This window comes from Pantherophis guttatus, chromosome 1 (genome assembly GCF_059756535.1).
Source record: "Pantherophis guttatus breed Tessera chromosome 1, ASM5975653v1, whole genome shotgun sequence".
NCBI lineage: Eukaryota > Metazoa > Chordata > Lepidosauria > Squamata > Colubridae > Pantherophis > Pantherophis guttatus.
Window position 1 is genome coordinate 2,382,623 of NC_142063.1, and position 24,520 is coordinate 2,407,142.

General features: G+C 48.8%; 2 protein-coding genes across 3 annotated transcripts in view; both read left to right on the forward strand.

Moving 5' to 3' along the window:
* Nucleotides 1-4: 4 nt before the first annotated feature.
* LOC117656385 (heterogeneous nuclear ribonucleoprotein M) lies at nt 5-21,299 on the forward strand. Its single transcript, XM_034404556.3, has 13 exons — nt 5-770; nt 884-977; nt 2,425-2,625; nt 6,003-6,156; nt 9,108-9,157; nt 9,249-9,309; nt 10,636-10,737; nt 12,356-12,400; nt 13,090-13,164; nt 15,477-15,575; nt 16,825-17,567; nt 18,586-18,637; nt 20,439-21,299. Exons 2-13 carry the CDS (start codon nt 900-902, stop codon nt 20,600-20,602), a joined length of 1,824 nt encoding a protein of 607 aa, XP_034260447.1. The 5' UTR covers nt 5-770; nt 884-899; the 3' UTR covers nt 20,603-21,299.
* Nucleotides 21,300-23,581: 2,282 nt separating this feature from the next.
* Nucleotides 23,582-24,520, forward strand: part of TIMM44 (translocase of inner mitochondrial membrane 44) — a 31,510-nt gene continuing 30,571 nt past the window's right edge. Inside the window, exon 1 of one of the 2 annotated variants that reach the window (XM_060684568.2) lies at nt 23,582-24,247. In XM_060684568.2, coding sequence (XP_060540551.2) covers nt 24,218-24,247 — 30 coding nt within the window. In that variant the 5' untranslated portion in view covers nt 23,582-24,217. The remainder of the gene's footprint in view (nt 24,248-24,520) is intronic. The other variant, XM_034404547.3, reaches the window with a different exon arrangement.

Genomic DNA, 24,520 nt, shown 5'->3' on the forward strand with positions numbered 1-24,520 from the left:
TGGGAGGGAGGGAGAGGGAAAGGGAGGGGGTCTGCTTAGACCCAGCAGCACCCTTGCTGTCGCTGCTGTTGCCGCCGTGCTCCTTGGTGTTTGGGCTGTCTGACTTGAGCATGGATCCTTACTGGCATTATCAATGTCCCACCTTTAGCTTAAATGTCTCGTGTGGTTCTTGTGGCCGGCCTTTCGTAAGCTCGGTGTGGAAGCGAAGTTGTAATGAATGTCAGAACTCTCTCTGGCCGTCCGTGTCTTAAATGTTCAGAACGAACGTAGCTGTTGGTGGGGCCTTGTCAGCGCAGAGGGAGGCTCTTGACGCACCTTCCCCGAAGGCCGCTGGTGGAGGAGAGAGAGAAAGGGGTGGGGTGGGGTGGGGTGAAGGTGTTGGCTGGCCTAGGGGCACGTCGGACTTCGCAGAGTCAAGAGGTTCCGAGAGAAACTGGCATCTGTCCTGCCGATCATGGTTTCTGCATCCCCCCCACACCTGGCCATGTAGGCTTAGCGTCCGGCGCTCAGGCGAACAGCAGTTATACTGTTGCTCAAACGGCAGCCTGGACCCCGCAGACATGATCCCAAAAGCAGCACCCTTGGAATGCTCTGAATATCTTAAGATCCAGTGGAAGAGAAAATATCTGCAATAAACGTTCTGCACTGAACTCTCGACTGACTTTTGTTTTTCTGTTCCCTTTGCTTCCCCAACCCTGTTTGGTTTTTTTTTTGTTTTTGGTTCGCATTTACCCGCCTGATTCTCCACTTCGGCCTCGTCAGGGCTGCGCGTAAGTAGAAGCACCCCCTCTCCCCTCCCCTCCTCTCCCAAACTGGGGCTGGAACCGGGCCGGTTAGGCTGGGGAGACTCACCCCTCCTGGCCTCCTGTCTTTTTGCCTGCAGGGTGGTTGAGTTCAAGATGGAAGAGAGCATGAAAAGAGCCGTGGAAGTGCTGAACAAGCACAGCCTCAGTGGGAGACCCCTGAAGGTGAAGGAGGTAAGCTTGGAGCCTGGCCGGCCCAATTTTGCCCTTTCTCTTGGCCCCCTCCCCTCCCCTCCCCCAAGAAGACAGCAGCATCTGACAGCCTGAAATGCAGCTCCTCCTCAGGCCTTAGCAGCCATAATTCACTCCAAAATTTCCATCGCTAAAAGTGAGTTTGGCCCTCCCTGCTTTGCCACCTTCCTTGCCACCGTTGTTAAGTGAACCTGGCTCCCCCAATCGACGTTGCTTGTTAGAAGGTCGCAAAAGGGGATCGCGTGACCCCTCCCTCCCGGGTTACTGCAACCGTCATAAATGCGAGTCAGCTGCCAAGCGTCCGAATTTAAATCACGTGACCAGGGGATACTGCGACGGCCCTGTAAAGGTGAGAAATAGCCGTCTTTTTTTTTTTCTTTTTTTTTGCAGTGCCCTCGTATGTTCAAACAGTCACTAACGATTGTAACTCGAGGAATACCTGTATTCTTTTTCTTGCAGGGGATATAATTTCCTATTTCTCTGTTCAGAAATGTGAAGGTTCTTCTGTTACTTTTTATCGTATTTTGTGACGTAAAGAAGAAAACTGGGTTTGCATAGAATTTCTTGTTGGAGTGGGAAAAAGCAGTTTTCCTTGCCTTTGCTCCCACCAGAAGCCAACGAGAGAAGCATCTCGACTTTTGGGGTGAAAAGCAGGGGGGGGGGGTGAAAGGAGACTCTCCTTACTCAGTGTCCTGTCCTTGTAGTCGGAAGCCACACCCCATTGGGAACGATTTAATGGAAAGCCACTGTAGTCCTTGACATACGGCCTTACCAAGCAAAAGTTTGAAGTTACGGTGGCCTCAGAAAAAGTGACTTATGATCTGTCTTTGCAGTTACGACCGTCGGTCTGTCCTCGCAGTAAAGCGATTTCAGTTTAGGTCCTCGGTTGGCACTTAGAATGGCTTTAGGGTCTGGCAGGTCACAATTTGGGACCTTCCCAGCCAGCTTCTTACAGGCGTCCGCTGGAAAGCTGGCTTCATTTTACGACCGTGTGAGTCGCCTAATAACCACATGATTTGCTTAAACAACCCTGGTGAAAAATATTTGTAAGGCCAGGGTCCGATCACGTCATTACTTGCTTAGCGACTGAAATTCTGGTCCCCGTGGTGGACATATGTCGAGGACGTCCGGCACAGGAGACCAGGCTGCCCAAGAAGCATCCCCAGTTGGACTCCTAGTTGCCTTCAGAGAGGGCAGAAAGCTTGGTCAAGATAGCCAGCTCTGAAACATTACTTGACAAAATGATTTAAGATTACAAAATGTCAGTAAACCTTTCTCAGCTGCTACTGGTGTGTGTTGATGGGGGGGGGGGAGTTTGCGTGACCTCCGAAGCAAACCTTGCAGGCTAAAGAATTGGGGTGCCCCCCCTACCCCCGAGAACTCTCCTCTGTCCTGCAAGAGGCTTAAAGTGTCTTCCTCCCTGTTTTAGGATCCCGATGGCGAGCATGTCCGAAGAGCTGTGCAGAAGGCCATGGCAGCCTCTGGGAGCGGGATGGGCATCAGCCCTGGCGCTGGCGGGCCTGGCATGATTAACATCCCGCCCAGCATTCTCAATAACCCCAATATCCCTAACGAGATCATCCATGCCCTGCAGGCCGGACGGCTGGGCAGTACCGTTTTCGTGGCCAATGTAAGTTGCCTCTCTTATCGATTTAACTCCATTTAAATCATAATTTTTAAAGAGCAGCTGTCGTCTCTCTCGGGCAGTGGCTCCTCCTCTGACCCGCTGTTGACTCACTGACTGTACCATTCACTTTAATGGGATGGCTGGTGATGTGGCAGGGATACAACAAAGTGAGGGGCGTGGCAGGCAGCAGGTGAGAGGATGCCCACTAACAGGTGCTACCAGGATGGCTCTGAAATGACAGGTGCGTTTTAATATTATGTTTATAAGCTGCTTAGAACGGCGGTCACCAAGTTGTGATCCATGAGAAAATTTTGGTGGTCCGTGAAGAAATCTTCATATTTTTGCCGGTGCACCCTGGTGAGGGAGCTGCTCCGGGATGACTAATGGGCCAGTCCTGTGAGTGTGACTACTACAGCTTTGGAATAGGACCCGGATTGTGGGGGCAATAAGCTGACTTTGTATAAAAAAGAACACCTCTTGGGGGGCCCGAAAGCCCTACTAAGCAGGTATATACAAAAGTATGAAGGCTATTGCTTAACGCATTGTAATCCGCCCTGAGTCTGCGGAGAAGGGCGGCATAAATTTATTTATTTATTTATTTATTTATTTATTTATTTATTTATTTATTTATTTATTTATTTATTTATACATACGGCCGTGGCGTGGCTGGAAATCTCTGCCCTGGGGTGGCACGTGTAATGCGCAACTTTTCAGGTGGTGCAATACGCGAAAAGGAGCGCAGCCCTCTCCATCCGGAATGAAATAATGGTGCTGTTGCCGTGGTGGGGGAGGGGGCGGCGCAAGTGGGCCAAAGCAGCGATTGCAATGGCTGGAAGCTGCGGGAGCGAAGCACTATTTCTACTTGCACGGCATCAGCATTCCACCTCGGTATATTTATGCCAGCCGGTGGCGCAAAGCAGCCCCTCGTCTTCTGTTGCTTGGGACTCAGAGTGGTAAACGGTGACTGGTCTGGGGAGCAGCCGGATTTTGCTCTCCATTGCGGACGCCAGATTGGCCCCCTGCAAGCTCTTGTCTCTCGAGGAGCACTTGCTGAAGCGGCGTGAGAAACTTGGGCCAGGCTTCTCAAGAGGCAAGAGCTTGCAGGGGACTGATCTGGGATCTGCAATGGAGAGCAAAATCCGGCTGCTCCCCGGACCAGTCGCCATTTACTGCTCCGAGTCCCAAGCGGCAGGAGACAAGGGTTGCCGACACCGGTTGGCGCAAATGTACTGAGGTGGAATGCTGATGCCACACAAGTTCAAGTAGTGCTTCGCTCCTGCACTTCTTCCGGCCTTTGTTGGTGCTCCGCGCACCTCGGTCTCTCAGGGAGATGCTTGACTTCCTCTCAGCCCCAAGACACTGGGTGGCCCATGAGATGAGAGAGAAAGAAAGAAAGAAAGAGTGGAAGAGAGAGAGAGAGAATAAAGAGTGGGAGAGAGAAAGAGAGAAAGAATGAGAGAGAGAGAAAATAAAGAGTGGGAGAGAGAAAGAAAGGGGGTGAGAGATGAGAGAAAAGAGGAAGAGAGATGGGACAGAGAAAGAGAGAAAGAATGAGACAGAAAGAAAGAGAGAAAGAGACAATCAGAGAGAATGAGGGAATCAATGAGAGAGAATGAGAGAAAGAATCGGAGAGAACGAGAGAGAATGAAAAAATTAGAATCAGAATGAGAGAGAGAGAATTGGGGGGGAGAGAGAGAGAATGAGAGAGAGAGAGAGTGGAGAGAGAGGAGAGTGCCTGAAGGACCCCATCCCGTCACTGGGAGTCCAGGCGCTTCAACAAGTGGCGTGCTGGATTCGTATTAGTGGTCCGCAGGATTTAAAATTGTGCACTTGGTGGTCCCTGAGGTCCAAAAGGTTGGGGAGCCCTGGCTTAGAAGGTTTAACTTTCACTTTCACTGCTTGCCCTATGTAGTGTACATAGATTTCCAAAAGAATGGGATAAAGGAATGTTTCTGAACTTTCTTTTATGATTTATCTCATGGTTACTGTGAAAATATGTGAATGCATCAATGCAGTGCATGTTATCTCAGCTGGCAGAGCTTGGATTCATTGAATGAGTTTACCAAAAATGTAAATATTGCCAAATATACAGCCTCATGCTACATAAGTAACCTCCATTTCACGCGGAATAAATTAAATTATTAATGTATCTTAAATAGGAAACTATCTTTTGATAGATTTTTACTCCAAAAATAAATTTGATAAAAATAAAAAAAACTGATTTAAATAAATCTGATTTTTTTAATTTTTTTTTTTTTAATCGATTTTTATCCACCCTGCTTGGGTCCTAAAGGAAAGTCATTTTCTTTCTTTGGCAGGAATGAAATTAGCCCGATGTGGACAATTCTGCCCTCTTGCCTATTGAATAGCAAAATAATAAACATGGCCCTAAGCCAGTGATGGCTAACCTTTTTGCCGTCGTGTGCCAAAAGCGGGGAGAGCACGCGTGTATGTGTGTGTCACATGCACACGTGCCCACACCCATAATTCAGTGCACCACTACCCCCTGCGCATGCATGCATGACCCCCCCCCCGTGCTCCTCCCACTTTTGGCATGCGATGGCACGGTGGACCTGTTTCTCGCTCTCCCTGGGTTCCAGAGGCTTTCTTGGAGCATGGGGAGGGCGAAAATGGCTTTCTCCACCCCTCCAGAGGCCGTCCGGAGACAGGAAATGGCCCATTTCCCATCTTCCGGTGGGCTCGGAAGGCCCGAAAATCAGCTGGCTGGCGTGCACATGCGCACTGGAGCTGAGCTAAGGCAACACTCGCATGCCCACAGATATAGCTCCACGTACCACTTGTGGCACACGTGCCATAGGTTCGCCATCACGGCCCTAAGCTATTGTTTAGATCACTCATGGTTTAAGATATAAGCCATGGTTTTACAAGCCATTATCTGGGAGAGTTGGATAACTCCTCCTCTTATCTCTTATCTGGATCCCTGGCAATCTGGGTTCAGGCCCGGGCTTGGGTCAGGCTGAGCCCAAGAACGACATACAGCCAAAGAGCCTTTCTCCATTCACTTCCATGCAATAGACAGAATCTTGCCAGACGTCACACGCGGTTTGATCTGATCCAGGGTTTCCCACCCTTGGCAACTTCAAGATGGATGGACTTGAATTAACTTGAATTAACTCCCAGAATTCCCCAGCCTGTTAGTCCACCCATCTTAAAGTCACCCTGATTGGCCAGGGCCGCAATCCCATCCTTGGCATTGAGTCCTGCTTAAATAAACCTCTTGTCCCAGAAAAGCAGCTAACCTCTCTGGTTCACACGTGAACGTGGCAGCGGTCCTGAGGGTTGGCCGCCATGTTTGAAAAGATCCGATGTTAACGTTCAGTTGTTGATCCCCGCTCGTCCCCTCCTGTCTCTTCCTTCAGCTGGATTACAAGGTTGGCTGGAAGAAGCTGAAGGAAGTTTTCGGCATGGCCGGCGTGGTCGTCCGAGCAGACATCCTGGAAGACAAAGACGGGAAGAGCCGGGGGATCGGCACGGTCACCTTCGAGCAAGCCATCGAGGCCGTCCAGGCCATCTGTATCCTTTGTGCGGACTGGACTAAGGACCTGGGACTGGGTTCGGGTGTCTCTGGGATAGAACTGATCGGGTGGCTCACCTGCTGAAGGGAGTTGGGTTCAGCCTTCCTCGGGAGGCTGATTAGGAATTGCTGGAAACTGCCCGTAACCGTCGGTTGATGGGTATGTGGAGATTGCAGAGGGCTGCGGACAGGCTGATGCAAACACCTCCCAGATCCCAACTGCCCATTGTACGGAGATGTGCATGCTGATTGGTTCTAGTTTCCTGTTGGAATAGCAATAGACCTTAGACTTATATGCTGTTTTCCAGTGCTTTACAGCCCTGTCTAAGCAGTTTACAGAGTCAGGCTATTGCCCCTTCCTTCCTCCCTCCTTCCCTTCCCTCTTCGCTTCCATCTAATCCTCCCTCCCTCTCTCTTCCCTTCCCCTATATTCCTTCCCTTTCCTCCCTCCCTCCCTCTTAGCTCTTAGACTTATATACTGCTTCATAGTGCTTTTACAGCCCTCTCTAAGAGGTTTATAGAGTCAGCCTATAGATCCAGCCATCTGGATCCTCATTTTACCGCCCTTGGAAGGACGGAAGGCTGAGCATCAACCTTAAGCTGGTCAGAATTCGAATTGCCAAACTGCAGTCAGCAGAAGTAGCTTGCAATACTGTATTCTAACTGCTGCACCTCCCATGGCTTCTAAGGGGTGGGGTGGGGGGGAAACAAGGCACACCGAAGAGGAAAATATTTAAAATTTGCTGAAATATAAAAGGCACCACCCATGCAACCGTCCCCAAACAACAGCTGCATCTATGCCCTTGAATGCAGGGCTAGGGAAGCCTGCTCGAGCCTTAAAGCAGCCCCTCTTGCCCTTACTTCAAACCCCCACCCAGCTTTGAATCTTAATTTTTGAGGGGGCCCCTGGCTGCAGATTCTGAGCATGTGAAGTTCCTCACACTGGGGAGTTCAAACGCTTTCCCTCCGTCCGTTTTTTTTTTTCTCAACTCCCTTCCGAAGCTGGGTAGCGGCTTGTTCCAAACCCTCCAGCATGTTCCCGCCCAAGGGGGGTGGGGGGGCAGGGAATCTACAGCTAGTCCTCAACAACAGTTTTGTTTAGTGATGGTTCGGAGTTAACAACGGCACTGAAAAAAGTGTCATTGTAAAAGTGACACTGAAACGGTACTGAAAAAAGTGACTTTGTAACTGCTTTTCTTGAAGCATCCCTGGGGGGATTGCAGGATCAAAATTTGGATGCTTGGCACCTGACTCGTATTTATGACGGATGCATCATCCCTGGGATCACGCAATCCCCTTTTTTGCAACCTTCTGGCAAGCAAAGTCCACAGGGAAGTCCGGATTCACTGAACAACCGCGTTCCCAACTTAATGACTGCAGTGGTCCTGAACACTGAACACCTGTCATAAAACAGGCAAAATTCAAACTGTCCCGCTCAGCAGCAGAAATTTTGGGCACAATTGTGGTAAATGCAGGAGCACCTGTAATTCCCCACATTCTGCCTAAGAAGTTTGCCGCCTCTTGGGCACCTGCGGCAGGAGCTGCCTTCCAGGTTTGGCCCCATTTTACGGCCTTCCTTGCCATAGTTGTTAAGTGAATCACTGCAGTTGTTAATTGAGTAACACGGTGAAGGGAATCCGTCTCCCCCCATTGACGTTGCTTGTCAGAAGGTCGCCAAAGGGGGGCTCCCGTGACCCAGGGACACCACAACCGTCATAAGTATGAGCCAATTGCCAAGCGTCTGAATTTTGAACATGTAACTATGGGGGATGCTGCAAACGGTCGTAAGGGTGAAAAACAGTCCCAAAATCACTTTTTCCAGTGCTCTTGTAACTTTGAACGGTCACTAAATGAACTGTTGTAAATTGGGGACTGCCCGTACCGAAGAGACAGGGCTTAAGTTACACCAGGGGTTCATGGAGGGTTGCATCGGCTGTGGTTGACCTTGGGGGGGGCTGGGGAGGGCGTGGCCAGCTTGACACCACTCCCCAAACTGCTGGCATGTTTCCTCTTCGCGTTGGGTAGAGCGGGCCAAAGCTATGCAGGCCGGCCCCTTAGATTTCCCAGGACGCCCCACGGGCTGCATCTGAACATACCACAGGCTGCCTCCGGCCCGTGGACCTTGACTGACACCCCTGTGTTACACGGTCATTAATAGTAGCATGTCATCCTGTTGACCTGTCATTCAAATGAAGAGACCTGGCTTACGGCACCACTCATAAGGATGGCAATTTTGACTCGTCAACCGTTCTCCGATCTATGATTCTCGGATTAAGCCACACTTTCCTACTTTCAGCTTTCTGAATTGTGCTGAAGCTTAGGACAACTTGCTTGTTCAAATGTCCCCTCCCCCCCCATATTGCCTTAATGCAATATGACACACACATCTGCAGGCTGAGTGGTGCGGTGGCCTAGAGGTGGAGCTCTCGCCTCACAATCGGGAGGGTGTGAGTTCGATCCTAGGTAGGTGCAGATATTTCTCTCTCTTTGGGCACAATGAGAATATATCTGCTGGACAAAACTCCGCATTGGCGACAGGAAGGGCATCTGGCCATGAAAACCCTCTGCTAGCTCCCTTCAGTTGCCCAGACTCCACCCTACAAGGGCTTATGGGGTCGTTAAAAGAGGATGATGACACGTCTGCAGGCTGTCGCAGGCTGCACCTTGTGCCAAAGCAAGACTTTTTCTCCTCTTGAACTGAAGCCCCCATGAGATCAGCTGCGATGATAAAAATGTTTTCCTCTCACTCCCCGGTGCCTCTCTCTTGAGGGAATGGGGCAGTGGAGTCGATGAAAACATGACACGCGGGAGAGAGGTTCTGCAAGCCTTTCCCAGAAAGGGAAGAGGATCTGAGCAAAGAAAAGGGGGACAGACAAGAGGTTTTGTGCTGCTTCTTTTGCGGTCTCTGTTAGGCCAACGTATGACCGGAAGGCCTTAACTCAACTCCTAGCTATGTTCAACGGGCAGCTGCTCTTCGACAGGCCGATGCATGTCAAGATGGTAAGCAAGGCAGGGTTGCCTGCACCCATTCCCCTCCTGGTCTCTCCTCCCCTCCCTCCCCCCAGCATCAAACTTCTCTTTAATGTTTCAGGACGAACGGGCATTGCCGAAAGGGGATTTCTTCCCTCCGGAGCGGCCCCAGCAGCTTCCTCGTAAGTCCCCAGAGCTCGCTAGGGAAGTGTGGTTCCTGGATGGGCTGGAGAGATCGGGTGGTTGGATGGAAGTTTTTTTGTTTTTTTTTGCAAAAATCTATTCGATTTGTTTCCTGCCTTTAATTCAGGCACCTGCTAGACAGGATGTATTTTGAAGCTGCTTTGCAATTCGGAGAAGGGGTGTGGGGTGTTTTTGTGGCACCCCGTGGACAGTAGAGCGTTGGTGTTGCTTGAGAGCTTTGGGATTGTTTGAAAGGGTCTTATTAAATTGAAACGAAACCTGACGAAGCAGGCTAAGCTGGATTGGTGCCTAGAGTGTCTCCGGGGACATGGGAAGGGATTGACACCTTGCAGAAAGCAGCTGGCCCTGCCTGAGGATATACACAACACAGCTTTTTTAATTGATAGGGAAGAATATTTGTAGCTCAGGGTTGAACTTGTGCGCTCCTGGGCGTTCTCTTGAGCTGGCTTGTTTCCTTGCAGAAGTTGCATTAGCCAAACTAGGTAACGTCACCAGTCCAAGGAAAGAAAGAAGGCACCTCAGAGAATGCCCAGGACCCCACATAACTTTCAATATTGAGAATACAGCTTCTTGTTTGTTTGTTGTTTACATTTTGTATTCCTTAACTGCCCACCTCCCTCAGAAGAGGGGCTCTGGACAGTGATTTGTGCTGTCATTCAAGAGGTGAATAGAACACACACTCAGCCTCTTCACAAGGGGATACTTGTGGCATTCAGTGTCTACGTTCTTTAAAATGTAGCAGGGCTACGTTCACACCAGGGGTGCCTGCAGGAAGGTGCTTAAAAAAAGTGCACAGCTTAAAAATGTGCACACACACACACACCTGTTCTGTTACGTAGCTGTTTTGTTATCCCAAAGGTGCTTTTTCAAGAGGCAACTGGACTTTCTGGTTTTTCTTGGAAGACGTTTTGCTTCTCATCCAAGAAGCTTCTTCAGCTCTGATGGGATAGTGGGGAATGGAAGGATTTATATTCCTTGCTGGTCCTTTGCATCCTTCTGAGGCCACTTGGAGGTTTCTCTGTGTCCTCAGGGTCACCTGAGTGGTGCTCCTGATTCCTGTAGTCTTGCAGTTTTTTCCCCCTGGAAATCCATTCCTACTCCCACCCCATTCCAAGGGGGTCCATCCCAAATTGTATAACGAGAAGTCTGTAGCGATTCTCAACCATCCAGGTCAGTTGCCTCCTGAAAAAGCACCTCTGGGACATCCATGCCCTGGATGGCTGAGAATCTCTACAGACCTTTAGCTGTTCATCACCTAAATGAGAAACGAGGCATTGACTCTCCGTTGTCCATCGTTGTTGCAGATGGCCTTGGGGGGATCGGCATGGGACTGGGGCCGGGAGGAATACCAATTGATGCCAATCACCTGAACAAAGGCCTGGCCATGGGCAACCTCGGCCCTGGAGGTGAGTCATTCATCTGCTGCTTTTGGGGTTGGAATCAGAATAGGGATGGAAGGGACTTTGGAGGTCTTCTAGTCCAGCCCCCTATTCAAGCAGAAGATCCTATACCATTTCAGACACTCAAGTGATTGTCCAGTCCCACTGAATTTCATTTTGTTAGATAGCGCCCAATGTTCAAGTCTGTCAAGATCCTTCTGGAGCTTAAGCCTATCTTCTGGAGTGTGGGCTAGTCCTGCTATCTTGGTGTCGTCTGCAAATTTGATGAGTTCCCCATCTATCCCCTCGTCCAAGTTATTAATGAAGATGTTGACCTCGGAGGTCATCTAATCCAGCCCTCCCTGCTCGAGCAGAAGTCCCTAAACCATTTGAGACAAATGACTGTCCAGCCTCTTCTTAAAAGCCTCCAGTGATGGAGCAGCCACAACTTCTGAAGGCAAAGCTGTTCCATCGATAGATAGATAGATAGCTGTTCCACTGGTTAATTGTCCTCACTCTTAGGAAATTTCTCCTTAACTCCAGGTTGCTTCTCTCCTTGATTAGTTCCGTCCATTGTCTCTGCCCTCTGGTGCTTTGGAAAATAAATTGGGCCCCCTTTTTTTTGTGGCAGCCCCTCAAATACTGGAATATTGCTACCATATATTTGTTTTTCTCCTTCCTCAGTTGTTAGCCACAACATAGATTTTCTTCCTTCTCCTCTCTCTCCCCTTTTACCTTCCTGCCCGGTTTGGGAGTCTCCCAGGTGCCCCTTGGGGTTGGAAAGCTTTTCTTCTGGGGCAGCCCCGGCCTCTGGGCCATTGTATGACGAAGGAAGCCAGGGTGAGGCTGCTTGCTCCCCATAGACAGGCCCCAAATCAGAAAGAGGAATAGCACTTCCGACTTTATGGGTGGTCCTGAACGGCCACGATTGAGCTCAAAATTTATGTTGCTAAGTGAAACATTCGTTAAGTGAGTTTTGTCCCATTTTACGACTTTCCTTGCCACATTTGTTAAGTGAATCACTGCAGTTGTTAAAATTAGTAACCTGTTTGTGAAGTGAATCTGGTTTCCCCGTGGACTTTGCTTGTTGGAAGGTTGCAAAAGGGGAATATGTGACCCCGGGACTCTGCAACAGTCATAAATGTGAGTCGGTTCGAATGTAAATTTACATCCAAATGTAAATCATGTGACCGTGGGGATGCTGCAACGGTCATAAGTCTGAAAGATGGTTGTAAGTCACTATTTTCAGTGGCTTTGTAACTTCGAACAGTCACTAAGTGAACTGTTGTAAGTCGAGGACCACCTGTATACCGCTTCATAGTGTTTTTACAGCCCTCTCTAAGCGGTTTACAGAGTCAGCATATTTGCCCCCAGCAATCTGGGTCCTCATTTTACTGACCCTGGAAGGATGGAAAGCCTGAGCCAGTCAGGATCGAACTGCTGGCAGTGAGAAGTGAGTTAGTCTGCAATACTTTAAATAAATGCTTATTTAAAGATGTCCAAGGTAGTGTAGAAGAAAAGGGGGGGAAATACCTGGGAAAAAACAACAGTGAGCAGTCGGCAGAATTCGCCTGAGCCAGGGTCACTTTTGATGTCTTCTGCTCTTGTGCGCATTCACACAAACACTTTTTTTCTTAATTTTTAGGGATGGGCATCGAAGGCTTGGGCTTTGGAATGAATAAAATGGGAGGTAAGTCCCGCAGCTGGAGAAAGTTGGCAGCGGAGACTCCGACAATAATCTAAAACATCATCCAGAATCTTCTGTAATAACTGACAACCAAATTGGAAAGCCAGGCTCTTGCATTCTTCTTCTTTTAACAGCCCCATAATCCCTTGCGGGGGGTGGAGTCTGGGCAACTGAATGAAGCTAGGAGAGTGTTTTAATGGCCGGATGCCCTTCCTGTCACCAATGTGGAGTTTTGTTCAGCAGATATATTCTCAAGTGTGCCCAGAGAGAGAAATATCTGCCCCTACCTAGTATTGAACTCACAGCCTCCTGATTGTGAAGTGAGAGCTCCACCTCTAGGCCACTGCACCACGCGCTAAAGCCAGGCTCTTGCATTGCACCCCATAAATCAGCCGTGAGCATTCACTGCTTGGGCACGGGCCTTGGTTTACCATTCACAGGCCTCGGGGGAGGGTCAGCACCCCGTGATCTCGGCACCTTCAGCCAGTCTGGCCAGGCCAGGCAACCATTCGGCCTCAGTTCCTCTCCGGCCTGCTTCAGAGGCCTGAGAAGGCCAGATGAGCCAATACAGCCCACTCTGCGTTTATTAATAAGTGCAAGAAATAAGAGGGTGTAAAATCTCCCCATTTCGCCACGTGTGCCGATTTGCGGTCTCCCAAAATGGGAGCTGAACGGCGATGCTTCTGTTTCAGGGATGGAGGGTCCTTTCAGTGGAATGGAGAGCCTGGGCCGTTTTCCTTCCGGAATGAACATCGGCCGGATGAGTGGTAAGAACCTTGCAGCCTTAACGCCTCACTTCCTTTTGCACCTGTGCGCGCACATCCCTAGTGAGACACGCTTGTGGTAGCAGTAGTAGTCCTGGGGCTGTGTAATTCCTGGCTAGTGGCTACTGAAGTCAAATGGAAGAGGGACCTTTGTTTGAACGTCTGTTGGTCATTCTGTCTGCGATTGGGATCAACCTGATCGACTAGATAATTCCATCTGAATTGCTTCTCATCCTGCTAGGCTCCTTTTGGTAAAGCTTGCTTTCTTTTTGCTTTTTAAAATTTATATGCCGCCCTTCTCCAGAGACTCAGGGCGGCTTACAATGCGTTAAGCAATAGCCTTCATACTTTTTGTATATTTATGCAAAGTCAGCTTATTGCCCCCCACAATCTGGGTCCTTTATCGACCCAAAAGTGCTTTATCAAGAGGCAACTGGACTTTCTAGGGTTTTTTTTTAAGACGTTTCGCTTCTCCTCCAAGAAGCTTCCTCAGCTCTGACTGGATGGTGGGGAATGGAAGGATTCATACTCCTTGCAGACAGCTGGTCATCTGCATCCTTTTAGAGGGTCATTGAGGCCACTTGGAGATTTGTCTGTTGTCCTCAGGGTCACCTGAGTTATGCAAATGGGGATGGAGCCTTCTTGGAACAGATGAATGGACTATTATAGAACGGAGATGGACGATGTCATCAGCAGCTCCAAGAAGGCTCCAGCCCCATTTGCATAACTCAGGTGACCTTGAGATAAACCTCCTAGCGGCCTCAACGGCTCTCTCAAAGGATGCAAATGACCAGCTGTCTTCAAGGAGTATAAACTCTTTCATTCCCCACCATCCAGTCAGAGCTGAAGAAGCTTCTTTTTTTTAAAAAAAAAATTTATTAAGTTTTTAATTAAAGACAAAACACAAAACACAAAATCACACCCAGTGTATAATACAAAATAGGGAGAAGCGGAGGAATTTTTTCTTCATCTTCAGGGCTTCCAAAATTCTCTTTGCATTGGCACTGGCATTATTTCTTCCAAGTTCCCGATTGCATAGTCCACAAATGGTTGCCATATCCTTTCAATCCTTTCAACTATTTCAATAGTCCTTTTTTGAATTTTATATCACACGTTAACTTATCATTAAGAGCAATTTTCCAAACTTCTCTGAACCATTCATTTATTTTGTATTCAATATTCAATTTCCAGTATCTTGCAATCACAATTCGTCCCATAATGACCAGTATCCTTACAAGCTCTCTTTCATCAATTGTTAACACCTTGTCATTCAGCTTTAATATGAGGATGGTATCTACTCCCAACTTTACCTTCTTTTTAATTATTTTACTAGATTCTTCTTCTATTCGTAACCAAAAATTCTTCACTTTACGACATTCATACCACATGTGTTCGTATGTCCCATTCTCCACTTTACATCTCCAACATAACTTGCTAGCACTTTTATTCATTTTATATAATCTTATTGGGAACAGGTACCATTTCCAGATAACTTTATAACTATGCTCCTTTATTCTTATTGATAAGGTCCTCATTATTCTACTTTTCCAATTCAAAATCCATTCCTGTTCTGTGATATCTGTTTCTAAATCTTTTACCCAATTATCTTTCATCACCATTTGTAAGTTACTATCCAAATTATTAATTTTATATACCTTACTAACCAATCCCTTAATTCCAATTTCTTCCATTCCTACTTGGGATACTATTTCTTCAAATTCCGTTTTTAACCTTTCTGCCCTCGTTTTATCCTTATATTTCTTATTCCAATTATTAACCTTCTTGGAGGAGAAGCAAAATGCCTTCAAAGAAAAACCCAGAATGTCCAGTTGCCTCTTGGGGGAAAAAAGCACCTTTGGGAGAACTGTGGCCTGGATGGCTGAGAATCTCCCTAGACATTAAGGAATTACTGATTTTTCCTAAGCGAGTATGGAGCTTCCAGGTGCATTTCAGCAATCACGCCAGTTCTGTGGGAACAGCAATGAGTGTAGACTTAGAGTCGCTTAGCGACTGAAGCTTCGACGATCTACCTTGGAGGTACGTGCAGCCACCCCCTTCCCCACAGTCATGCAACTGCGGAAGCTCTGCCACCGGGCCACATTTACAGCTGTTTTTTCAGCATCCTGCATTCGCAGGATTCTGTTTTACAACGGTTTCGCCGAAACAAAACACTGGCGTTTGTGGGGAAAAATGGGCCCACGGCAAATCATTGGTTTAACGACCACATTGTTCATTTAACAACCGCTGCAAAAAATGCCACTGACAACTGTCCTAAGTTCATAACTGTGAACTTCGATTTCCTGTCTGTCTTCCAGAGATGGACCGTGCCATCGGAGGGGGATTCGAAAGAGACTTCCCGAGAAACGAAATGGGGATGCCCCGTAGTTTTGGAGACACTCTGGAGAGGGGCCTAGGTACGTCGTCCGGACTCTGCAGCCGGCGTGGATCGTGCGTGCAGGAAGAGTCAGATCTGAGTATCAAATGCTAGCTAGACTGTCTCTGGAGCTTCCCAAGGGAGGAGGAATGGCAGGTTTCTAAGAAGGAGCAGAGGGAGGGAGAGAAGGTAGAAGAAAGGACAGAGATGGGAGGGAGGGAAGGAGGAAAGAGAGATGAGAGGGTGGAAGGGAGGGAGGGATGGAGAGAGATAGGAGGGAGATATGCAGGAAGGGAAGAAAGGAGAGAGAGATAGGGAGGGAAGGTGGAAGAAAGGAGACAGATGAGAGGGAGGGACTCCGAAATTTCTGTCGCTTAGCAAGACATTTGTTAAATGAGCTTTGTCCCATTTTACGACTCTTTCTTGCCACAGTTGTTAAGTGAATCAGTGCAGGTGTTAAGTTAGTAACAGGGTGATTAAGTGAATCTGGCTTCCCCCATTGACAGTGCTTGTCAGGAGGTCACAAAAAGGGGATTGCGTGACACACACCCACCCACCCCCACCACGGGACATTACAACTGTCATAAATGTGAGTTAGTGGCTGGCTAAGCAGCAGGATTTTGATGACGTGACCACGGGGAAGCAGCCACTGTCGTAAGTCTGAAAAAAGAGTATGTATCTCGCTTTGTAACTTAGAACAGTCACTCAATGAACTGTGCAGATAGTTCTGGACTTACATTGAGTGACCAATCTTACCGCAGCACTGAAAAAAGCGACATGACTATTTTTCACACTTAACGACCGTTGCAGCATCCCCTGCAGTCACATGATCAAAATTCAGACACTTGGCCACTAACTCACATTTATAATGGTTGCACCGTCCCCCTGGGGTCACGCGATCCCCTTTTTACCGTTTTCTGACAAAGTCAGATTCACTTAACAACTGCGGTGATTTGGCAAGGGAGAAAGCTTGTAAAATGGGACAAAACTCACTTAACCAATGTCTCACTTAGCAACGATTTTTGGGTTCCACTGTGGTCGTAAATCGAGGAGTACCTGTGAAATGGGGCAGGAGGGCTCAGCTCACTCAGTGGTGGAGAGGCATTGCTTTGCCAGTCGAGGCTTTCCCAGCTGGGTTTCTGTCAGGGCTGGGAGACACCCCCCCCCCAGACAAAAGGGGGCCGAAGAGAGCTAGCCCATGAGGAGGGAGGGGGCATCCTGGGGATTATAGTGGAGGGGGCCTTTTTCCTGCCAGGACTGAGGACCGCCTGCTTCTCTTTTCCCTCCAGGGGGTGGCGGCGGTGGTGCCACGATTCCAGCCATTGACCGGATGGCTCCAGGATTGGACCGCATGGCCAGCAGCATTGACAGGCTCCCCACCGGCATAGGCCATGGGATCGAACGCGTGGGCTCCGAGATGGACCGCATGGGGCTGGTGCTGGACCGCATGGGCTCCGGAGTAGATAGGATGGGCTCGGGCATCGACCGCATGGCCCCCCTGGGGTTAGACCACCTGGCTTCCAGCATCGACCGGATGGGCCCCGGGATGGATCGGATGGGGGCTGGCCTGGGCTTTGGCCTGGACCGCATGGGCTCCACCCTCGACCGCGTGGGCAGCGCCATGGACAGGATGGGCAGCGGGGTAGACCGGATGGGGTTGGGCCTGGACCGCATGGTCCCGGCGGGAATGGGCCCCGTGATGGATAGGATGCCGGCGGGTCTGGACCGCCTTGGAGCGGCCCCCATGGACCGGATGGGGCTGGACCGCTTGGCGGCCCCCATGGACCGGATGGGGCTGGAGCGCATGGGTGCAGGCGCGACCAGCATGGACCGGATGGGGCCGGCTTTGAGCCAGGGCATGGGGGCAGGCTTAGACAGACTAGGGCTGCCCATGGGGAGCACCTTCGAGAGAACCATGGACATGGAGCGTGGGAACTTCGCTGCCGGAAACTTCACCAGCGCCCTGGGAACCGGAGGGCCCGTGGCTGCCGCCGGTGTAGCCAGGAAGGCTTGCCAGATTTTTGTGAGAAATGTGAGTTGGGCCAGTGTGTATGGGGGGTGGGGGGGATCCTACTAGTATTGGCTGGTCTCTCTTTCCCTCTGGTGTCCCCATTTTCTTCCATCCTGAGCTCAAGACATGTTATGTGGTCAAAGGGACTTGGAGATAGTAGCAGACCACTGACCCAAGTGGGGGGCTCCCAATGGAATTTGCGGCCAAGCTGAGGCTTGCTTCCTACCTGGGGAGGGGGGGGGGAGGGGATCACAGGTGGATGACTATGGAGATTCTCAGTCCCCCAGGTCATGGTTGTCCCAAATGTGCTTTTTTTCAAGAGGCAAGGGGACTTTCTGGTTTTTCTTTCAAGACGTTTCGCTTCTCATCTAAGAAGCTTCTTCAGCTCTGGATGGTGGGGAATGGAAGGATTGATACTCCTTGCAGACAAAGCTGGTCATTTGCATCTTTTTTAGAGAGTTATTGAGGCCGCTTGGAGGTTTGTCTGTGTCCTCAGGGTCACCTGAGTAGTACAAATGGGTGTGGAGCCATTTTTGGAACTGCTGAAAAGACTGTGCTGTAGACTGGAGATAGATGGTGTCTATCCCAAGGATAAAACACCCAGACACAAACTGAACAACATGGTACATGCAGCACAATGCAGTGAGCCATCTTCAGATGTATATATTGGGGAAACAAAACAGTCACTTCACAAACACATGGCACAACCTAGGAGAACAAACACATCAGGAGTTCATTCAGCAGTCCATCTGCATTTGAAAGACAGGCTGCTCTTTTGAAGAGAGCAAAGTCCACATTTTGGACAGACAGGATCGCTGGCTTGAAAGAGGGGTCAAAGAGGCCATCTATGTCCAAATTGAACAGCCCTCTCTCTACAGAGGGGGAAGGATATGACATTCCCCACCTCCAATTAGAGCTTCTTGGAGGAGAAGCGAAATGTCTTCAAAAGAAAAAAACAAAGTCCAGTTGCCTCTTGAAAAGGCACCTTTGAGACACAGGTGGGTGACTTTGTGGTGCCTCTTCTCTTTCTTCTCCTCAGCTTCCTTTTGACTTTACATGGAAAATGCTGAAGGACAAGTTCAACGAATGCGGTAAGTCCGTCGCGTAGACTTAACCAAAGAGTTTTAGGGCCTTTTGTAAGCTACTAAGAGGGAAATGGCCGGGCTTGTTAGGAAAGAAGGAAGAGCAAGCTGTTCCTTGCACAGAACAAGTGGCCTGGGGCAGCCCACCTCTGTGCAGGTGCTGCAAGTGGTTTGATCCCCAGGTGGAAGGAAAGCTGTTTTTCATCCTTCTGGGAAAAGGAATATTTGGGGAAAAGACAAGGCTGGAGGGTTTTTTCATTGGAAGCAGGTGTTGATATTTCTTTGCCACCCCCAAGAGTCGCTTCAAAACGAAACAGGCGGCAAATAAATTGAATAAACAAATAAATATTATTAGAGGAGAATATTTGTAGCTCAGGGTTGACATTTATTTATTATTTATTTATTTGGTTCAATTTATATGCCACCCTTTTCCAGAGACTCAGGGCGGCTTACAATGCGTTAAGCAATAGCCTTCATACTTTTAGTAGGACTTTCGGCCTCCTAAGAGGTGTTCTTTTTTATTACAAAGTCAGCTTATTGCCCCCACAATCCGGGTCCTCATTTTACCTACCTCGGAAGGATGGAAGGCTGAGTCAACCTTGAGCCTGGTGAGATTTGAAATGCAATAATTGCAGGCAGCTGGTGCTACTTAACAGTGCTTTAGTCTGCTGCGCCACCAAGGCTCCTTGTTGCTCTCTGAGCTTGCTTGCTTTCTTGCAGACATTTCATGACCCAACTAGGTAACGTCATCAGTGTTAGTGTTTGGCCTTTGTTGATAAGATGTTGATGGTCTGGTCCTTTTTTATACAGGGGTGAAATCCAGGAGAACCAGTAGCAGAAATTTTGAGTAGTTCGGAGAACAGGCAAATGCCACCTCTAGCTGGCCCCAGGGTGGGGAGGGAATGGGGATTTTGCAGTATCCTTCCCCTGCCACGCCCATCAAGCCACACCACGCCCACAAAACCGGTAGTAAAAAAAATTAGGATTTCACCACTGCTTTTATAACAGAGTTCCCCAATCTTTCTGGCTTTGTAGACCGGACAGGGAGATGGTTCCATGCGAGCACACGTGCTTGCCTGCTGCTCGTGCAAGTCGGGGTGCGCACGCTCACCCTGCATTTCCATGGCCCGGGTCCAGAGGGCTCAAAGCCCAGAGGTTGGAGACCCCCGTTTTATCCGTCCCTGAGGGCTGCTTTGTCCTCTGAGTTTATTTCTGGTCTGTGGAATGACGAGCACAGATGATGTTAGCTACTTTGGTAATGAAATATCTGCAAGAAAACCGCCAAGCTCAGAGAGCACCAAGGACCCCCACAGTCCTCTTCTCCTTCCTCCTGTTTTCTCTTTCCCTTTCTCCTCCTCCTCCTCTTCCTCTCCACAAACCACACTCCCTTCCAGCACTGATATTACATAATTGGGTAATTATGGACCCCCCCAGTCCTCCTCCTCCTCCTCCTGTTTTCTCTTCCCCTCCTCCTCCTCTCTCCAAACCCAGCTCACTCCTAGCATGGCTGATGTTCCTTAGTTGGTTAATAAAACGTCTGCAAGAAAAAGCTCAGAGAGCACCAAGGACCCCACAGCCCACCTCCTTTTCCCTCTTCCGCTTCCTTCTCCTTTTTCTCTCCCTCTCCGCAAACCGCACTCCCTTCTAGCACTGATGAGGTTACATAATTGGGTCACGAAACGTGCGCCAGAAAAAAACGCAGGGCGAGCACCAAAGCTTGCGAGCCGAGGAATGTTTTTAAATGAAAGGGAGAGAAGGGGCGAACAAGCGCAGCCGAGAGATCCACGACGGCCGATTCCTTCTCTTGCAGGGCACGTGCTGTACGCGGACATCAAAATGGAGAACGGGAAGTCCAAAGGCTGCGGAGTGGTCCGGTTCGAGTCTCCCGAGGTGGCCGAGAGAGCCTGCCGGATAATGAATGGCATTCAGCTCCGGGGCCGGGAAATCGATGTCCGGATTGACCGAAATGCTTAAAAAGTCCCACCTTCTTCTTTTTTTAAAAAAAAAACAACAAAAAACAAAAATGCTATGGGGAAGTGGGGGGGGGAAGGGAGGGGAGTCTAGATTTGTAATTCTTCCTTGTTTATGGTGTATTTTTTTCTTCTTTTTTTAAAAAATCCGCCCGGATGTAAGACTGGCGAAGACGACAGCTCTGCTGCTTTCTGGAGTCATTTTAATAATTCCCTTTTTAAAATCTGGGATGGCTTTTTTTTTTTTCCCCCTCCCCTCTTAACTCATTTTGTCTGTCTTTACCTCTCTTTTTATTTTTGTGAGGCAGTTTTTTAAACCGTTGAACATGCCGAGTTCTGGTTCTTTTTGTAGCGACGCCACCTTGTTGAATTGGGGGGAAAAAAAACAAAAACACGCCAAGTTTTGCCTTGTGTCCGGAAGTAATTCCTTTTTTCCCCCCTCCAGGAACTGGTGGCTTTCACTTCTTTGCCCAGTTCCTGACTGGTGAAAGAGCTTCGGGGAAATTCTCTTTTTTTTGGGGTGGGTGGGGTGAAAGCTAGTCCTGATCATTGTGTTATCTATTCTCCTTTGGAAAGTAGCTCGTTTGCAACCTCTTGCAGACGGAAGTGTTTGGAAATGTGTGTGAATAGAACAACAGTCCGACCAAAACTGTATCCTGTACGAGATCTGTCAACATTAAAGATGTTTTCTTGTGACTTAACGTTGCCTCAATTCTCCAGTTCTTTGGTGGGATTGGACAGCAATTTATTTATTTTATTTTATTTATTTATTTATTTATTTATTTATTTATTTTATTTTATTTTATTTTATTTTATTTTATTTTATTTTATTTTATTTTATTTATTTTATTATTTTATTTTATTTTATTTTATTTTATTTTTTTATTTTATTTTATTTTATTTTATTTTATTATTTTATTTTATTTTATTTTATTTTATTTTATTTTATTTTATTTTATTATTTTATTTTATTTTATTTTATTTTATTTTATTTATTTATTTATTTTATTTTATTTCTATACCGCTCTTCTCCTGCGGGACTCATACTTCTCGTTTTATTAAATTTATACGCCTCCCGTCACACCAGTGAGGCCGCTCGGGGCGGCTTACAAGTCGTAAACGGATAAACGTAGAAATAATACCAAATTCTTAAAAAGTGTTCTTGTGAACTCCCTTGACACGGGACTCTGGCATCACGCGGCTCTCCTGGAAGCTCCCTGAGCTTGCAGCTTTCAAAATGCTCACTAGCACAGAGGATCCTCGACGAAGAGCTGAGGTGGCGCAGTGGTTAAGAGTTCGAATCTTAACATTTGGCAGTTCGAATCTCACCAGGCTCAAGGTTGACTCAGCCTTTCGTCCTTTCAAGGTTGGTAAAATAAGGACCCAGATTGTTGGGGGCAAAGAGGCTGACTAAACCGCTTAGAGGGGGCTGGAAAGTGTGACGCGGTATATCAGTCTAAGGCAGTGTTTCTCAACCTTGGTAGCTTGAAGATGGGTGGACTTCAACTCCCAGAATCCCCCAGCCAGCAGCGCTGGCTGGGGGATTCTGGGAGTTCAAGTCCAGCCATCTTCAAGCTTCCAAGGTTGAGAAACACTGGTCTAAGGGCTATGGCTATTATGACCACAATGGAGCCCCAGAATGACTGCTGCTAAGTGAGACCGTCGCTAAGCAGGTTTTGGCCCGTTTTACGACCTTTCTTGCAGTTGTTAAGCGAATCACTGCCAATGTTCAGCTAGTGACACGGTTGTAAGGTGAACCTGGCTTTTCCCATGGACTTTGTCAGAAGGTCGCAAAAGGGAATCGTGCGACCCCGAGGGGACACTTGCTTGTCATACTCGTCGTAAATACGAGTCAGTTGCCAAGCGTCTGAATTTTGATCACATGACGGCGGGGATGCGCCAACGGAAGGTGTCAAAAACAGCCATAAGTCACTTTTTTTTTCCTTTGAAAAAACTTACTTTTTTTAGTAACTTTAGTCACTTTGAATGGTCGCTAAGTGAGCTGTTGTAAGTGGAGGCCTACCTGCATTTGGGGATGTTGGACACAACCAGAAAGGCTGAGAATTAGGAAGGCAAGGAATACCCTTCCATCCATCCATCCATCCCTTCCTTCTATCCATCCATCTATCCTTCCTTCCTTTCCCTCTTTCCTCCTTCCTTTCTTCCCTACTTCCCTTCGTCTTAACTTCCTTTCCCTCTCCTTCCTCCCTCCCTCTGTCCCATCTATTTTTCCTTTCTCTCTTTCCTTTTTCCTTTCTTCCCTCCTTCCCTTCATCTTTCCTTCCTTTCCCTCTCCTCCCATCCATCCTTCCTTTCCCTCTTCCCTCCTTCCCTTTCTTCCCTCCTTCCCTTCATCTTTCCTTCCTTACCCTCTCCTCCTCCCTTTCTCCCTCCCTCCCATCCATCCTCCCTTTCCCTCTTTCCTCCTTCCTTTCTTCCCTCCTTCCCTTCCTTTCCCTCTCCTCCCTTTCTCCCTCCCATCCATCCTTCCTTTCCCTCTTTCCTCCTTCCCTCCATCTTTCCTTCCTTTCCCTCTCCTCCTCCCTCCCTCCCATCCATCCTTCCTTTCCCTCTTTCCTCCTTCCCTTTATCTTCCCTTCCTTTCCCTCTCCTCCTCCCTTTCTCCCTCCCTCCCATCCAATCCTTCCTTTCCCTCTTTGCTCCTTCCCTTTCTTCCCTCATTCCCTTCATCTTTCCTTCCTTTCCATCTCCTTCCTTTCTCCCTCCCTCCATCCCATCCATTCTTCCTTTCCCTCTCTTTCCTTTCTTCCCTCATTCCCTTCATCTTTCCTTCCTTTCTCCCTCCCTCCCTTCATCTTTCCTTCCTTTCCCTCTCCTCCTTCCTTTCTCCCTCCCTCCCATCCATCCTTCCTTTCCCTCTTTCCTTTCCTTTCTTCCCTCCTTCCCTTCATCTTTCCTTCCTTTCCCTCTCCTCCTTCCTCCCTCCCTCCCATCCATCCTTCCTTTCCCTCTCTCCTCCTTTCCTTTCTTCCCTCCTTCTCTTCATCTTTCCTTCCTTTCCATCTCCTTCCTTTCTCCCTCCCTCCATCCCCTCCATTCTTCCTTTCCCTCTCTTTCCTCTTTCCTTTCTTCCCTCATTCCCTTTATCTTTCCTTCCTTTCCCTCTCCTTCTTCTCCCTCCCTTCCATCCTTCCTTTCCCTCTCTTTCCTCCTCTCTCCCTCTGGGCATCACGGAGAACTACCTGTCTCTTTCTTCCCTCCCTCCTTTTTTCTTCCTTTCCTTCTCCCTTCCAAGACAAATCCCTTGTGTGTCCAATCACACTTGGCCAATGAAAAATTCTATTCTATTCTTTCTTTCTTTCTTTCTTTCTTTCTTTCTTTCTTTCTTTCTTTCTTTCTTTCTTTCTTTCTTTCTTTCTTTCTTTCTTTCTTTCTTCTTTTCTTCCTCCTCCCTACCCATCTTCCCTAGAAGGGGGCTCTGGGGGAAGCCCCAAAAGCAGAGGGGCGGGTCAGCGAGCCCTGGAAAAAACCACGTGGCCGCCGCCACCCATTTCCCCCTTCCCTTCTGCGCCTGCGCGGCGCGCGTGACGCAACGGTATGCCGACGCGCTCTGACGTCATCTCCGGACGCCGCATGGCACCAGGCTTCCTTGGCCAAGATGGCGGCGGTCGCGTCCTGGGGCTGCCGGGTAAGCCGGACGGAGAGCCTTGGGGAGGGATCCTCTCAGCCGGGACGCAGCGCCTCCGGGGTTGCCTGGGGCTGAAGCCAGCGGGGACCGCCCAGCACAGGGAAGGCGCCTGCAGGCCGGGGGTCCTTGGGGGCGGTTGAACGGCCTGCAGCGGTTGAGCCCCGAACAAGCCCGGTTTATCAGGTCCGCACACGCGTCCCTTGGCAGGGGTGGGCCTCGGCAGCTTCTCCTGGCTGAAGGCCTCGCCTCCCATGATGCCAGAGAGGCTCCCGA

What these genes read in the sequence shown, in the direction of transcription:
- LOC117656385 (XM_034404556.3), top strand. Translation starts at nt 900, where the DNA reads ATGGAAGAGAGCATGAAAAGAGCCGTGGAAGTGCTGAACAAGCACAGC. An exon ending in CGAGGCCGTCCAGGCCATCT is followed by an intron (nt 6,157 to 9,107) that starts GTATCCTTTGTG and finishes CTCAACTCCTAG; the next exon opens with CTATGTTCAACGGGCAGCTG. An exon ending in GGACAAGTTCAACGAATGCG is followed by an intron (nt 18,638 to 20,438) that starts GTAAGTCCGTCG and finishes CTTCTCTTGCAG; the next exon opens with GGCACGTGCTGTACGCGGAC.